Genomic DNA, 16469 nt, shown 5'->3' with positions numbered 1-16469 from the left:
TTTAATCCAGAAGTTGCAACTGGAGACCTTACTTCTGCATTATACCAAGCTTCTTTATTGTCCCTGAAGGTGTCAGAGCAAGATCCCCTGCAAAAAGCTATCCTGAGCACAAAGACTTCTCTTTTAAAGACTTGTTCCCTGCTAAACCCACCACCTGCAAGTAACATCATTTTTACTGGCATGACCAAAGGTCAGTATTCAGTTCTCTAAGAGTATTGTGAGGTACAGTGCTGGTGTTGAATATATCTAGTATAAGCACTCCTTTTTCTACCTTGTCTCATTCAGAATGATATTTAATCAATACTTCAGTAAGTCTAGACTTTCTTTTTTAATTTTGACATATATTATAATAGACAGCTGTTCCTTGAGCATAATTTTAGGCTTCAACATTAACTCTCATAGGAATTTTAATCTAACACTGCCAACCATTGTTTCATTTCCAAAGTTACAATGGATTTTAAGCATATTTCCTCAACTGCAATTTGATTCCTTGTCCAAGCAAACCCAGTGGCACAGCTGCACTATCTCTTGGTCTCATTAACAGTTTATAATTTTTACAGAATCTAAGCAAATACTACTGGATGTCACATTTTGGTGAAAATTTGATCACCAAAGGCAGGCCAAATCCATTAAAAGGTATTGTTCATGTACAGCATTCTTGAATTCTTGCCCTGGAATGATCTGTGCTCATTCTGTTCCTTGAGTTTAAAGCTTGTTTAACACATTAACCAAATTTTCATCTTAAATAGGGCACAGATCTTCTTGTTCTATGTATGTCCTCTTTGAAGTCTACTGATTCCTGTGTTAAGTTCACGATTAAAAGCTTTCATTTTTGTTTCATTTTCATATTGTGACAACACAAACCTGTATTTCCCTTGTCCTCTGCATACAGTATGACCACGAGTTTGAAGCCTGCACAGTAAGTAAATGTTGCTGTTACAATCATACCTCTCTTCTCCAACCTGCCATTTTAAAATCCACTCTCAAAACCTGGGGAGACTCAAAAACAAAAAATAAAACTTAAACTATTCTATTCAGATTTCAGGCTATTTCAGGTGTATTTAGAATTATCACTAAAATGTCTCCTTAAGCATATAGTCATATTATAGAACTAACTGAAACTCAATTTATGATTTTATTATTATTATTATTAACTATTTTGAGAAAAACCTTGCCCTAATTTAAGATAAACAGGACCTCTAAGTTGGAACAGATACACTGAATAAGCTGTATCTCCTATATTGAATATCTCCTTCTCTGGAGATATTCAAGGCCTGTCTGGACGCCTACCTGGGCAGCCTGCTCTGAGGAATCTGCTTGGGCAGGAGGGTTGGACACGATGATCTTTTGAGGTCCCTTCCAACCCCTACAGTTCTGTGATTCTGTGATATCATAAAACTAAGCTAGAAATAATGTTAGAAACTTTGATGCAAGCAGGAATATTAAAGAATAAAGTTTTTCTTCTGGTTTAGTTTTCTAATCTACTTTTCTCCAATCTTAATTCTGCTTTTGCTACGAGACTTCATTAGTTGCTGACTTTACCTGTGTTTTTAATACTAACTTCAATTGTAATTTCCTAAATTTCTTCCTTTCTATGTGAAAAGCTATCACCAAGTCAAATACTTTGCAAACAAATGCTACAGATATTCAGCTGCAACATTACATGCAAAAGGATACAAAAATTTTCAGCCAAGTTTATCCTCCTTCATGTTGAAAAGTGCAGAAGTGGAAATGTAGAAAAACAGATGGTTTCTGCAGTTAAGTACAAAAACAGGGTATCTACTTCACCTCAGACCACGGTGCTGAGGAAGATTAATTCTACAGGACATGAACAGGAATTATATATATATAGATATATATATGCATACATTAAAAATATATATATATTTAACAGGCCAGCTATACTTAGAGCTATACTTAGGCTTTAAGGCAATGTAGAGATACATACTGTACCTACAAGTCTTAGTTGTAGATGGAGAAACTTTGTGGGATGAGAAGTTCTCATCCCAGGAACGTTAGTAGTATTTCTCTGAACAGGAGTAGCAAAGTGCTACAAGCAGGCCTACACTTAAGCCAGTTAACTTCCAACAACAAACTGCGTATCCTTTTATAAGTAAGAGGAAAATTTTTCAAAAGACAAATTTACAGACAAGTCCAAACTTTATTTAAACTACAATTCTGAACAATTTTAAAATTACTAAACAAGTCACAATAAAAAATAAAAAAGATTAAGACAGAAAAAGAACAGTGCAGCAAAACTGAATAAAAGAGGATTCAGTTCCAGCTGTTTGAACTGCCACAGGCAGAAGTTAGCATACCTATCCTAAAAGGCAGAGTGTCAAAAACTATTTTACATTTTTATACACTTTCAGAATTTGTGAAAGTAGTGATCTTCCATATGCATTTGTATACATGGAGTTTACATATGCGGGTATCTTCGGATCATTTTCACACACTTTGAACTCCAAAAGTTTCTGTAAAATAAGAGCATACTCATTACTGGCTAGCAACTACAAGGTATTGAACACAGCTCTTGACCACACTTCATCTCCATCTAAGTATCCATTATTTATTATACCCTTGATGAAATATTTGATCCTCACCTCTCCTTCACAAGTACTTTGAGAGCCTACTTAAACAGCTACAGATATCCCACATACACAGACGAAGAAAGTCTTAGTTGCTAGCTACTGATTTTCTGTGACGATGCATTCTTATACAGACCATTTCTGCACCATGCACCTGTATGCACCAGACTGACGTGACAGACTTCTGCTACCTTAACTATGACAAACGAGTGATGATGAGCACTGCATGAAATGGAAGGGAAGATTTTTTTTCCAATCACACTAATCTTGAAAGTCCTATGCTGTCATTACAACTGCAGTAAAAAGTTTTCATCTGCTTATACTTTTTGCAGAATTGGGACTAGCTATACAAGCAGAAGCCTCCTACCATAGGAATACTCAGTTCATGCATTTATACACATACTTTCCATTAAAGAACTATGAGCCCAGCAATGTATCAGAAGACTGATACAATAAATTGTCACAGCATCAGTATCACATTGCAAGAAAAGCAATTTTGACATACATGGCCATGAAGTTTTTGGAGCTACAGAAATAGTTTCATGAAAGCAACAATGGAAATTTTTATTACTGTCACACACCCTAAAGAATTTTTTCTACCTCATGGCATGGTTTATATCAGAAACATTTTCTTTTCTCTTAAGAGATATTTTACTTTTCCAAGAAGTCTCTAGAGCTTCCCTATTACAAATACTGAGCAATCTGTCAGCAGATTTTATTAAGCATTCAGATACTACCAATCACATACTAGCAATTAAAACTTAAAATATTAAACCCAAGCTTATATAACAAAAAATAAAAATGCTTTTAATAAGTTTTAAAAACATGAAGTTACACTGTGCATTTTATATGTTAATTTTTATGAGTTTTAGGCACAGAATTTACTGGAAATATACAGAAGGGACATGAAAGGCAAAACCCTTCATATCAATGCGTTATTTGCCAATGCATGATCATATAAAAGGATATGCTTTCTGTACCACTGTGATTTCTTACTTCAGCCAATGACAACAAGATATGTAAATTCTAAGGCCATTTCAGAATGTTTTCCCAATATGTGGAGATGATTTAGAAAATAATCCCTACCTGGTTCTTTCAAAGTTTGGGCATCTCCTACTAGTTCTTCATCTTGGGCTCTACCTCCATCCAGTAACTCGTCAGACAAACTGTTGGTTTGGGCCTCTGATGCTATTTTCTTCATTAAATCTGCCTTTGTAACGGATAAAGCAAAACTCAGAATTCTAGATAATTCTTACTGTTGTCTTGATGATAATCAAGACATTTAAAGCATGCACTTCCAAATAACAACAAAAAACAGCAAAGTACCTCTGAATAGACTGCAAGTTTAAGGGGCAAGTCTTCAACTTTCACAAAGTCATCCTCATCAGATTTTTGACTTATATTTCCAGAACCAGCTTCCTGTTAATAAAAATAGTGACATTTAGTGCCACTGTTTTATTTTCACTCCAAAACTAGAATTTTTAACATTTTAAGCAGTACATCAAAAAGAAATGCCCACATCAAATTTGCAGATGACAACTAAATGAGACTGGAAACAAGAAATAACACTGAAATAAATAAAAAAAAGCTTTTAATTTTTCTTAGATGTATCCAAACTGAATTATACGTACATATTCATTCACTAATACAGGTGACTCTGTATCAGGACTGCCAGCCATGGAGCTTTCAGAACTTCCAGCAGATGACTTGTTTACCACGCATGCTGTATCTAGCTTTTGAGTTTCATTCCCTGGTAACGATGAGCTCATTTCTTCTGTTTTCACACTGGCTGTTACAAATGATTCTGGGGCGTTGACTGTTAAAGGTGGTGTGTTCTCCATGACATTGAGGTAATGAGGCAAAAGTGTAGCTTCATCTTGTTCACCTAAAACCATAAAATTTCATTTTAACTAGGTAGAAATGGTAAAAGATTCTGAGTGTATAAAAAACATTATATTTTTTTTCCTTAAACAAATTATGATTCAAAGCTACAAATAAGCAATGAAAGTGAAAAAGTGAATTAGACCCTCAGACCCACACAACTTGTTGAAATAAAACATGTGTTACTTGTACTTAGAGAGTGCCATACACTATGGTATCAGCAATTATCATAGGACAGTATCTGATTTAAAAACTTCTGACTTGATAAAGCATTTTTTGTTTTTTAAAACCAACTCCAGAACTGTAAGGCCTACTGTTAAATACACCGTCTAGGTATAAGGAGATTCAGAACAATAAATCCCCTAACATTTCGACACATTCTTGTGTTGATGTTGAATCTATTCAAATTCCGCTTTTAGTCTAAGAAAGATAAAACCCCAAACCAGTATTTCCAACAAAAGGACACAGAAAAAGCAGGAGATTACAGCTAGAAATAACATCCATACCAGTTGGCTGTTTTGACACAGAAAATGATTTCTCAGTTCTTAATCAGTTTCAACCCAGCATAAATCTTCAAAATATAAAATTATTTCAATTGCTAGTAAATGGCAGTAGGAAGAAAAAAACATGTACTAGACAAATCCAAACAAAATCCTGTAATAGACACACTATATAGCTACAATTGTCAGTGGCTGCAACAATTACCTGAAATTCATTTAAGTGTTAAACATCAAAAACTGTAATGCATCTACCTATATAAGATTATTTCAAGCTTCCTCTTTAAAAGATTTGCTACATTTATATTAACACAGATGCATTAAGCCAAATGACAGTATCATGAGAAAAAACAGCCCAACAAACTCTTGCAAGTTTGGTCATCATCCTCTCAATTATCACTGTCCCAGATAATTCTCACAGTATGCAATTCATATAGAATTGTTAATCTCTCCATTCATACTGGTCTTACCTTTTACATTAGCAGATTCTTGTTTGGATGACATAGTATCACTGCCTTTTGTTTTATTCAGTTCTTGGTTTGGAGTCTATTGAAAAGGTGAAAATGAATTAGAACAAGTTCTACTAACCAGTTTTGTAGCTTATTGCATAATTCACTCTTCCTTAGTAATTAAAAACCACATTGTACACTTATTCAGTGTTTTTGTCTTAACTAGCATGAAATAAAAATATTTGGTTCTACTCTTGGAAATAGAATTCAATCAGTTGGTCAACCACACTTTAAGAAACTATTAATACTGATACATGTGTGTAGTGGGTTTACGTGGCAAGGTTTTGGTAGCAGGGGGCCATAGGGGTGGTTTCTGTGAGAAAGATCTAGAAGCTGCCCCATGTTTGGGAAGGGCGTCACTGTTTTCCAGAGCTGAGCCAATAAGCGATGTTGTTTTGCGCCTCTGTGAGAGCATATTTAAGACAGGGAAAAAAACACTGCGCCACACAGCAGCTGGGACAGTGAGGAACGGCCTTGCAGGTGCCAAGGTCAGTGTAGAAGGAGGGGGAGAGGTGCTCCAGGCGCCGGAGCAGAAGTCCCCTGCGGCCTGTGGTGAGGACCATGGTGAAGCAGGATGTCCCCTTGCAGCCCATGGAGTACCACGGTGGAGCAGGGTTCCACGCTGCAGCCCATGGAGGAGACCACGGTGGAGCAGGTGACCCTGCACCGACGGAGGCTGCAGCCTGTGGAAGACCTCTGCAGGAGCAGATTCCGGGCCGGACCCGTAGCCCATGGAGAGGAGCCCACGCAGGAGCAGGTGACCTGGCAGGAGCTGCTGCCCGTGGGGGAGCCAGGTTGGAGCAGTTTTCTCCTGAGGGATGGACCCCGTGGTACGGACCCATATCTGGAGCAGTTCTGGAAGAGCTGCTGCCTGTGGGAAGCCCACGCCGGATCAGTTCATCAAGGACTGCATCCCGTGGGTGGGACCCCACAGCACAGGGGACGAGAGTGACTGAGAAGGAGAGGCAGAGAAGAAGTGCTGTAAACTGACCATAACCCCCATTCCCTCGTTCCCCTGTGCCGCTCGAGGGGAGGAGGTATAAGAGGGTGGATGGGGGGGAAGGTGCTTTTGGTTTCTTTCCTTTGTTTCTCACTTCTCTAGCTTGTTAGTAACAAGCAATAAATCTTACTGTCTTCTTAAGCTGAGTCTGTTTTGCCCGTTACAATAATTATTGCGTGATTTTCTCGTCCTTATCTCAACCCTTGAGCCCTTTTCACATATTTTCTCCCCATTCCTCTTTGAGGAGGGGGAGTGAGAGAGCGGCTGTGGTGGAGCTCGGCTGCCCACTCGAGCAGAACCATGACCATGTGTTTTATCTGAACATGTAATTTTAATTTTTTTTTTTTTTTTTTGCTATAGTAGTTCCAAATAAACCTTCTGGTTCCACTGGAGATACCTAATATTTTAGCTTTTAAGGCACAAAATGCTCTATAAATTGCCTAAATGTTAATAGCTTTGAGTAAACCAGAGTTTCAAAAGACTCAAAACTCCATTTTGTTAATTCTTTGGATGTCAGTAAATAAGTCTCCAAAACCAGGTCACACACATCCAGGTGTTTTTAAGAAAGCTAACAATGAAATAGCAATAACAACCAATAACATTTCACCACTGTTCAGGAAAAAAATATTACATACCTTGTAAAAAGGAAAGACAAATCAAAGACATGTTAAAATACAAATGTCAATGCCTTCTGCAAATTAATGCCCAATAATTACCTTATGTCAGCAAGCACAGAAGAACAAGTTAACAGTGTATTAACAGTGTAAAACTTTTTTTTTTTTTTTTGATAATTTACCTTTCCTATTCCTTATGTTTTATCTCTGCAACAGCAGATTTAAACATGCATATGTGTGCATCCATGCTGGCATCAAGTATGCCAGCAATAAATTCAGGCAGGCAACGAGTAGTAAGCTTTTTTTTTTTTAAATATAGCAACCATTGGTTTCATTTCATCTCTTGCGTTGTTTCTCTACCTTTATCAGTATGAAGTGTGCTACAATATATTTTTCTGAAAGGTTACGCACTGACTTAGCTTTCTTGTGTTGTGTTTACAACTTTGGTGATACCTGTTCATTTTCAGTTGCTGTTTCACTGCTAGCTTGTAGTGATGTCTGCACGTCAACAGGTCCTTCCTCAAATTCTATTTCTTCATCTTCATTCTCATCTTCTCCACTGCCATAATTAGTCAAAGCTTGGGTTTCTGCTTTTGATAAGCCTAAATGTAAATCAACATAAAACCGCCTTCATATTGGATCTACATATTAGTATAACTTGCTGTTATTTTCTCAGTAAGAACTCTTACTGATGCATCTGAAAGAGTAAGATGGCTGCAAAATCCAAATCCCTTTAAGGGATTTACTGCAGTCATCACTTGCAACTCTAAGGTCAAAACATTCCTTTAAATTACAATCCAGTGATGACATATTTTCCACTATTCGTATGCTCCACATGAGCCATATTATCAAAAAATATTTCACACCAACACAGTAGTATTTAACTTATTAAACAAATTGGTGTTAAGAATTTAAGTAGGGGAAACCAAGACACGAGTTGTTGGTTTTTGACAAACAGGACAGAATTGATTAAAAAACATGCAAGATTATTAAAAAATATGAAAAATAAGCATATTCAATCATCATCAAACTGAATAGTTGCATAGAATTTTGGCAGCTTTCACATTATTCAGCTCAAAGCTTGAGAAACTTCAAGTTTGAAACAGGATAGGCAACTTAGCAAGCTATGAATACATTTCCAACATGTGCTTCTACGATATGCAGTAATTAGAAAGAGCAAAAGCTCCTCTTATCGGAATGTTTAACCTTTCACAAGGTATTAGTAAATACCATACTGGAAAACTTTCACTGGAAAAGACCTGACTAGAAAGCCTTTGAAGGAAGATGTTACAAAGCAGCACTTCATGAAATTTCTGTTGTAAAATTAGCTGGTCAAGACCACGGTGAAAGCACTGACTAATGAGCTATAAAAAGCACTTACTTATAGCCACTGGGGCACTCTCACTTTCTTCATCTTCCTCTTGGTCAGAAGCATCAGACTTAATGCTCTCAGGAACTTCATTACCATCATACATTTCTGAGCCCTGTGCTGGTTTCACAGTTTCAGTCTCATCCTTGTCCTAGGAAAACAAAGAACATCGTGCAATTTCATATTTGTTTATCTACAGATTAACTTATGGTTCCTGCAAAGAATCACCTTTTCCCCCCACCTCAAAATCAAACACCTGCAGGCTAAAAGCAAACGTTTAAGAAGGATGTAAGGCCTTGAAATGAATGCTGCAAAGGTATTTCAGAAACAGCATCAGAACCTACTAAGAGAGATCACACATCATTCAGACTATCATCCATAAAGGACGCCATAACTGATTATTTCATTATCTGAAAAGGCTCATATCCATTGACTTTCTAGTTTTAAGCATTTTTCCTTCAGTCAGGTACTTCATTAACATGAGGAGGTGTAGAACACTTGCATTGTTACTGTCTAGTGGTTTCTTTTCACTCCTAAATGACCTCTAGTAGATATTAGGAGTATTCCCTAATGCTTCTTTTAATTTCTTTGACAAAAGCTACTCAACAGTTTCTCTGCTAAATGATTTGCTAAATACCTTAAGTGAGAAGTTTCTGCTCAGTCTATATGAACCCAAGATAAAGCCCTGAGTTCTCCCCTACCGCAATGATTTTTAATGGTTTTCAAAACAAACTTAAAGGGAAAAAAAAGGATGTTTCAGCTCCTAACATTTAGTAACTCAGAAAGCACACGAAGCAACTCCAAAGATCTCAACTATGTGCCCCAATGCAGAACATCTGTCTTCTCTTCACGATGAAAAATAATTAATTGAGTAACATTACAAAATAAAACATCCACTACTAAAAGTAGCTGAGCACCATCTCTATTTACTGCCCTCATTACTTGATTTTTCAAAGAATGACTGCATTCTCAGTGCTTTGAGCCAAAGATCAAATCTGGTAATAAGACAACTTTGGATTTTTTTTTTTCCAAACATAGAAAATAAATACTGAAATGAAAAGAAAGTTCCTACACTAAAGCAAATAAAGCATCACAAATTACTCCATTTCATGCTGAACGTTACACGACTGAACTTTGTTCTTTTTAGACTTTACATAATAGTTCACCAGTAAATAAAAAAGTATGTTTAATGCTGTCTTTGTTAACCTTACCACACTTGTTGAAAGATAACAAGATACTGTTTTGTAAGAAATTCATCAGTGTTTACACTGACAATGGTTTTGCAGTAGTAAATGGAATACAAACTAGAACAACTAACAAACCAATATCCAAGTTATGTTACTGAAGGCATATGATAACAGAGACTTACTAATTAAGACTTTTTTTATACTTATTTTCCAGACTGGCAACTCAAATTATAAAAGGGAAGTTATAATTTACTTTGATAAAGTAAATCACTGGAAATAACATAGCAAAAAAAGCAATATGTTTAATGAATTTATAAACACTAAGAAATGGGCAGCTTACAGCTACTGGATTTATATGATAGGAAACAGTAAGCCTAAGTCATCTGTGAAATTATCTGATGAATAAAGACAGTTGAGAAGCGTAAACATACTTTGTCCTCATCGACATCTTCAGCAGATGAACAAACATCCACCTGGAGACCTTTTTTTGCCTAGAAGAAACACAAACTGTCTTCAATTCTACACTGAAATAAGTTCGAAATACTGAACCAAACTAAGGCTTCAGGGAAGGCTGCCTGAAATGCAGTCTTCCCAAGAACTGCTACCTGGCTAACTGTGGTAAGCCATGGGGAATTCTAGACTATGAGATACTTGCACAGATGTCTTCACAATTTTAGAGTTGCAAAATATTGCAAGAAGTATGCTACACCTTTTTCTTTTAAAAAGCATGTGTACACAGGCTATTTCTCTAGACTGTTGTTGAATCTTACTTAACTATAGAATTAGGTATGCCACCTCTAATCAAAGAAAAGAGCTGTGTTTTTCAGCACAGAATCTAAAACTAGTTAGTTTACTGAACTCAAGACAGTTACAAAATGGAGTAAAATCAGATGTGCCTGTATCAGGATCCTGGATCTGAAAGCTATGAGAAGATTATATAGAGATATTTGTATGATCTGTACAAAATATCCAGGACCTACCAGTTCTGGCTCACCTCAGCCCCCACTGAATCTGAATTTATGTCTCAGCAACAACGCAGACACTGAACTTTAACCCAAATTCACTGACTTCCACCAGGAGATGAGACAAAACGACAGATCTAATTTGGCTCCATGCATTCTTATGGCATGGTATAAGCCAATCCTTTATGTAAGAGGATCCAATGACCCACTTCAGATAACACAGGAAATCATATCCAAATCTCTCTCAATTCAGATCATCTCTTAGACTGTGGAGCCGCTTGTAAAGGAGCCAATTTCACACTAGCTACAGTACTGGCACATCTAAGTTGAGGTATACTGAAATTAAGTTGATGCTATGGCTAAAACCACAAGTTCATAGTTGAGGACAGATTCACAGTATCTTCTGTTGTCATTTTAAAGTATGAATGACTTTATGGATTTTTTTTTTCCTATTTGTATTTCTAAAAGAAAGCTGAAAGGACTACACAAGAAGAAACACCGAGGTAGATACACAATTAAGTTAAGAGTTATATGAATAAGAGCTCTTTTAGCAGTTCGTTTGTAAGCAGTTTGCCTTACTAAAAAAAAGTTACGTTTGTAAAAACTGCAGGATTGCAATAGAAAAAGTCACAAAACATGTTTAATACTATAAAGGGTGACAAAAGCAACTAAAAACTGCATTGTTAGAGCAGAATACGTAGTACAATCTCACATATTTTCAAAGATACATGTATATATATATATATATATTTTTTTTTTTTACCCTAATGCCAGGAAGACATAGATGGTACATATGCCAACAAGCCAACTGTTTGATGAATACCTAGCTATAACAGTGTTATAAAAATATGGTGCCTTAATAAGCTACCGCAAGGAAAGCTGTAGGAATAGCTGAAAACACGATGAGCCAGGACACCTATATGTCGAAATACTTGACTACTTGATGGCCGCAGATATATTAATATTATTTCATCACTTGACTATTCTGCCTGATGTGCACATATAACCATTAAATTACATTTCCCATTTATAAAGTCTACACAACTAGACATCTGTAGCAGAGAATCAATAAATTATGACCACACAGAAAACCACACCACAACCACCACCCATATATACAACATAAAACTAAGTTAAACAAGTTTAGGAAATACAGACATCTATGAAATTTAGAAAAGCTAAATTAAAAATAAATAAAACTAACCTCTTTAGCATAAGACTGTATCTCTTCAGTTGTTTCTATTTTTCTTTTACACCTCTGCTTTACAGAAATACTGTTGCTGTCCAAGTCTTGCATGAGTTTAAAGAAGGCTAATTCATTAAATAACACCTCAGAAATCTCCACAAGAAGATCTTCCCCACAATCTTTTAGTTTTCTACCAGCAAATTTTGCCAGTGAATCCTATGAAGACAAATACTTCAGTTTTTGAAACAAACTTTCAAACTTCAAAGACTAAGTACTTGACATATTCTTAACTCTCAAAATTACTTAAGTATTAAAAATAAAATTACAAACTATTATAAACAGGTTTAGTGTGTTAAACAGCTTTCATGTAGAATCTCTAGTACCATAAAACAGAACTTATCAAATTACTGATTCAATCTTCATGTTTGTAGAAAAAAAGAAAACAGTAATTACTGATTTTCAGAAAATCACAAGGGCTATCACCAGAGTTGTAAAATATTGCTTTTGGGAATCTGCTTTTAGCTGATTATCCAAATTGCAATATAGTATTGCAAAACAATATTGAAAAGCTACTAACCTGAAGTATACTGCCGAGTTGCTTATGAAAGAACTTCACGAATTCTTTACTTTCATCATTCTGTTGTGTAAGAGTCAAGACCATACGTCTTACTGATGTCAGCAATTGAGAAGAGCATACTTCATCCATGTGTTCCTAAATATTACAGGATGAGCTTAGTTACCACTAAAAAAGAGTCAGCCCTCATCTCAAATATTGAAATTAATTTATTTAAAAAAAAAAATGCACTCAAGGAATCTTACTGCAGGAATAGATTGCTTAGATTCTAGCTTCCCTCACAAACCAGACTGGAACACAACTATAGCAGATACCATACTTCGTTAATGACTGATCCACCATGACACATGAACTATCTCACTTACATGTCCAATACATACTAACATACTGGATGTATGTGTGTCATCTTGTACCATTTGAACAACTGTATTACTGTGTTACAGGTGTATGAAAGTGTACCGTAAGATACCTACTGCTGTAGGCTTCTTTAAAACTGCAAACAAAACAGAAGCCCTCATGCAGTGAGGTGGTGGCATGTCAATCATACAGAGTTTTTAAAATTGCAACTAATATCAACTAAGCACCTTATCACACAAACCTAAGCTTATACACTGGTCAAATTATAAAAGGGAAGTTGAACTGAATGGAGATGACTTACGCATTTTACAACTCAACATTCTCTGTTCCTTAACCTTGCAAAGAATGAACTGTGATTATTTTTCCTTCTTTAAAGAATTACATTTCTCTTCTGTATAGACAGAAGTTCACAAGTTCTCCAGAACTTTAAAGATAGTTGTAAGCATGAAGAATTAATGTTAATCAACAACAACAACAACTATTTTTCAAAAAATATCTCAAGTTAAATCGTATGTAGCAGTTCGGTTAGAATTTTCAGTTTTTCTGAGCAAATACTTCAGAAATACACTTCCAAACATTTCTATATGATTGAGTCAGCTCCAAACAAAGAAATCCCTGTTCTTGAAACCAAAGTCCACCAACCTTACGCAATCTAGAAACTTTACCATTTCTTTTTCCCATTAAAAGCTCCACAGAATCTTTCAGTGGAGTATTTAATCCTTACTTCATTCTCAGCAGTATCTGCAACTTAATACATATTGGCAGCTGTTCCTAAGATGTGTTACCTATTTTAAATAAAATGGAAACTTGAAAGATATTTGATGGTAAACATATCTTAATAACAATTTAAAGTTATTTTTTACAAACCCATTACAAAATAAATCTATTATTTTGGATCTACTCTTCAAGTACTGAAACACATTCACACATGTTCAACAAAGTGCAAGCAAATTAAGTTCGCTTTCAAACGGTAAAAAAAGTATTATTAGTTGAAATCTACTTTTATTGTCTTAAGCACGGAAAGGCTTTCACCTTTTCTACTAATTCAATACTAACAATATTCTTCTATGCAAGTGTAGAGCTTGTCTTATTCTCCTAATTCTTCAGATGTTCCTGAAAAGAATTCTTACCTTCAGAAAAGGAATGACCTCTTTCATAATGGCTTTAATCTGCCGGTCAAGCTGCTGAGTATCTATGCGAGGACATGGAACAGCAGAAGCTTCACTTGACTGTGGTGCAGAAAGACATTCACTGGTGCTTGGACCTTGTTAAAATAGAGCACACGTTTAAGTCATTCAACATTACTATTTGAGAAATACCATTTTCAAAGACATACATTTTCTTCTTTTAAAGTAAATCAAAAATTTGCTTAAGTATGTTAAGATTCTATGAAGCTTTGCTAAGTTTTCAATATAAACGAAGAGGAAAGCAAGTCAGCCAATTAAATTATTCTTGATATTTAGAATAATTATTTTCTAAAACTAAGCAAAATATGTACATATGTGCATACCTTCTAATTTAGCAGCAGTAGCACCCTGAAAATTACTAGAGCAGCCCTCAGAGTCAAGGGTACTTTCAGCTTCAATTTTCATACGCTCATATTCCCTCATCCTAGCCAAAGCTTGATCTAAGTGAATCACTGTGTTGCCTATATTTAGAATAAAAACACCTTTTAATCTAAATAAAGTTTTCAGTGGATAGACAAGTAAACAGATACACATTAGTTCAAAGCCATAGGTTTTTAAGTTTACACATAATTGCGGTTATATTTTTATATTATTTTTTTTTTACATACACTTTGATCAACTCAAAGTGTTTCACAAGTGGCTAATTGCTCCAAGTTTTGTAATAAAAAACATGTAGTTACGTATTATATCAAAAAGAAGTGCACTATATAAGAGTTCATGATTGCAGGCATTTTTGGAGAGCACACAAAGGAATAATACTTGCAATGTTGTAAATCACATCATCCTTACCCAGGTCATCAGTGGCAAAGGGTTCAAAATGTGAAGATGTAGACATAGTACTCCCATTGTCTGCATCATTTGGTTCACAGTCTTGGCATGCTTCTGTAGGGAAGTTCTTGTCAAAAGTTTCCTAAAAAACATCGATCAGCTGAATACAGAGCATAACTGCACCATACTCGCACAGATATGAGAATGAGTGAGCAATTCTTTTCAGGCACATGCTGTGGTATTAAGGATTGTCACCAGGCGGCGTAACTGGTTTGTATCCTGAAAGCAAGGTTTTTGCCCCAGTCAGATAATTCTCGAATGTTTTTTTTTTTTTATTCTCCACATACTTAACTATAAACACATAAGAAGGTAAGCAGAGGCATCAGTAGTTTCTTAAATACAAAAATCCAAAAATTGCTTGAGAACTTTGTGTGTGATCAGTACTCACCTGACTTTATTCACGAGGGTGGGTATTAGCTATTTTTGAGCATTAGTATCACATTTATTCCCTTCATATCCCCTCTGTGTTCTGTTCCTCCCTATCACATCACTAATTTTCTGTGTAAAGAATCCTTCCATGTCTAATCACTTCTGCATGAAGCTTCTCTTGCATACCTTCATTCAGAATTTTAGAATGTTTATTAGTTTTTGACAAATTCAGCCACTACTGTGATTATTTCTGCACCCAATATGCATGTAAATTGAAAATACAGGAAAAGCTGACAGTAAATGAGCTTCTGAACTTGAAATTAAAACTTACATCATCTGTAGAAGCAAGGCTTTCACTGGGAGTGAGTTCAGAGTTAGATGCTATCCATGTTGTGGAATTCAGCGATTTTGTACATTTGCCTTTCTCATTGTTCTCAGATAAATGTCTTGTCACTATATCCTGGAAAAGATAAACTCTATACTGTATAAAAAAAGAGTATTTAGATTTGTTCAGTTCATACATAAGATACAAAATTCTGTGCATACCTGTAAAGCATATAGAGCCCTTTGTCTTAGGTAATCTGTGTTTAACAGTTGTAGCTCATGGAAAAGTTCAATTAGAAAGTGGGGACGAGACTCATTTTGAGAAATAAGAGTTGCAACTTCAGAATAAATTGTGTCCCGCAAAGCTTCAAACATAGAAAGATCGCTACCAGTTTCTGTAGGAGAAAAAAACAGAACTCATTAAGTTCTTGACATCCAAATGAAAGAAAACCGTGTTACATAAGCAAGTTAGACTTCAATCACTGTAGATTCCATTACATAGCTGCTTTCTTAAAGTTTATTCATCTCCTGAAGGCAACAAAGATTTGAACATGCTGAAATAATTACTTGATCCTTTAAGTACAAAATATAAAACATTTGTATGGAAAAGGTTTTGTTCTTACTATCAAATATTTTTATAAAGAATTCCTTATTAAACAGAACATTACACACAACACAATGTTGCTTTCAGAACAGGTATTCAATACTGAAAATCAACTTTTAACATATACAAAACAAGACAACCAAAGGCCTCAAGCATATATAAATATTCCCTATTTTTGCAAGGGATAATTAAGAACATGAAGGAAATTCTAGACTGAATTCAGCCACCCCTCCCCACACAAGCATAAATCCTATGTTCGCATACATTACCGAGGCTTACATAAAACCTCCTACCCTTAAGCCCAATTACATAGACACAAGAACACAATGTGATTCCTAGTAAGACTACTAACCCTTTGAAAATTAAAGGGATTGTCCTTATATTGCAACTTCTAAATTATTACACACATATTTGGACAAGTGTTGAATGGGAA

General features: G+C 35.5%; 1 protein-coding gene across 13 annotated transcripts in view; it reads right to left on the bottom strand.

Annotated features, from left to right (window-relative positions):
- Positions 1 to 2141: 2141 nt before the first annotated feature.
- The window catches only part of PCM1 (pericentriolar material 1), a 42366-nt gene continuing 28038 nt past the window's right edge, over positions 2142 to 16469 (bottom strand). For 7 of the 13 annotated variants that reach the window (XM_072037156.1, XM_072037155.1, XM_072037154.1 and 4 more), the window contains 15 exons: positions 15655 to 15827; positions 15440 to 15568; positions 14701 to 14821; positions 14235 to 14372; positions 13855 to 13988; positions 12371 to 12505; positions 11812 to 12009; positions 10077 to 10136; positions 8471 to 8609; positions 7543 to 7691; positions 5437 to 5512; positions 4220 to 4473; positions 3915 to 4007; positions 3675 to 3798; positions 2142 to 2474 (listed from right to left, as the gene is read on the bottom strand). In XM_072037156.1, the coding sequence (XP_071893257.1) occupies positions 2449 to 2474; positions 3675 to 3798; positions 3915 to 4007; positions 4220 to 4473; positions 5437 to 5512; positions 7543 to 7691; positions 8471 to 8609; positions 10077 to 10136; positions 11812 to 12009; positions 12371 to 12505; positions 13855 to 13988; positions 14235 to 14372; positions 14701 to 14821; positions 15440 to 15568; positions 15655 to 15827 (1949 nt within the window). In that variant the 3' untranslated portion in view covers positions 2142 to 2448. The remainder of the gene's footprint in view (positions 2475 to 3674; positions 3799 to 3914; positions 4008 to 4219; positions 4474 to 5436; positions 5513 to 7542; positions 7692 to 8470; positions 8610 to 10076; positions 10137 to 11811; positions 12010 to 12370; positions 12506 to 13854; positions 13989 to 14234; positions 14373 to 14700; positions 14822 to 15439; positions 15569 to 15654; positions 15828 to 16469) is intronic. The other 6 variants (XM_072037158.1, XM_072037160.1, XM_072037165.1 and 3 more) reach the window with 3 other exon arrangements.

Source organism: Anas platyrhynchos, chromosome 4 (genome assembly GCF_047663525.1).
Source record: "Anas platyrhynchos isolate ZD024472 breed Pekin duck chromosome 4, IASCAAS_PekinDuck_T2T, whole genome shotgun sequence".
In the NCBI taxonomy this organism is placed as follows: domain Eukaryota; kingdom Metazoa; phylum Chordata; class Aves; order Anseriformes; family Anatidae; genus Anas; species Anas platyrhynchos.
Note: the sequence above shows the minus strand (reverse complement) of the source record. Positions and strands in the feature narration are given on the sequence as shown.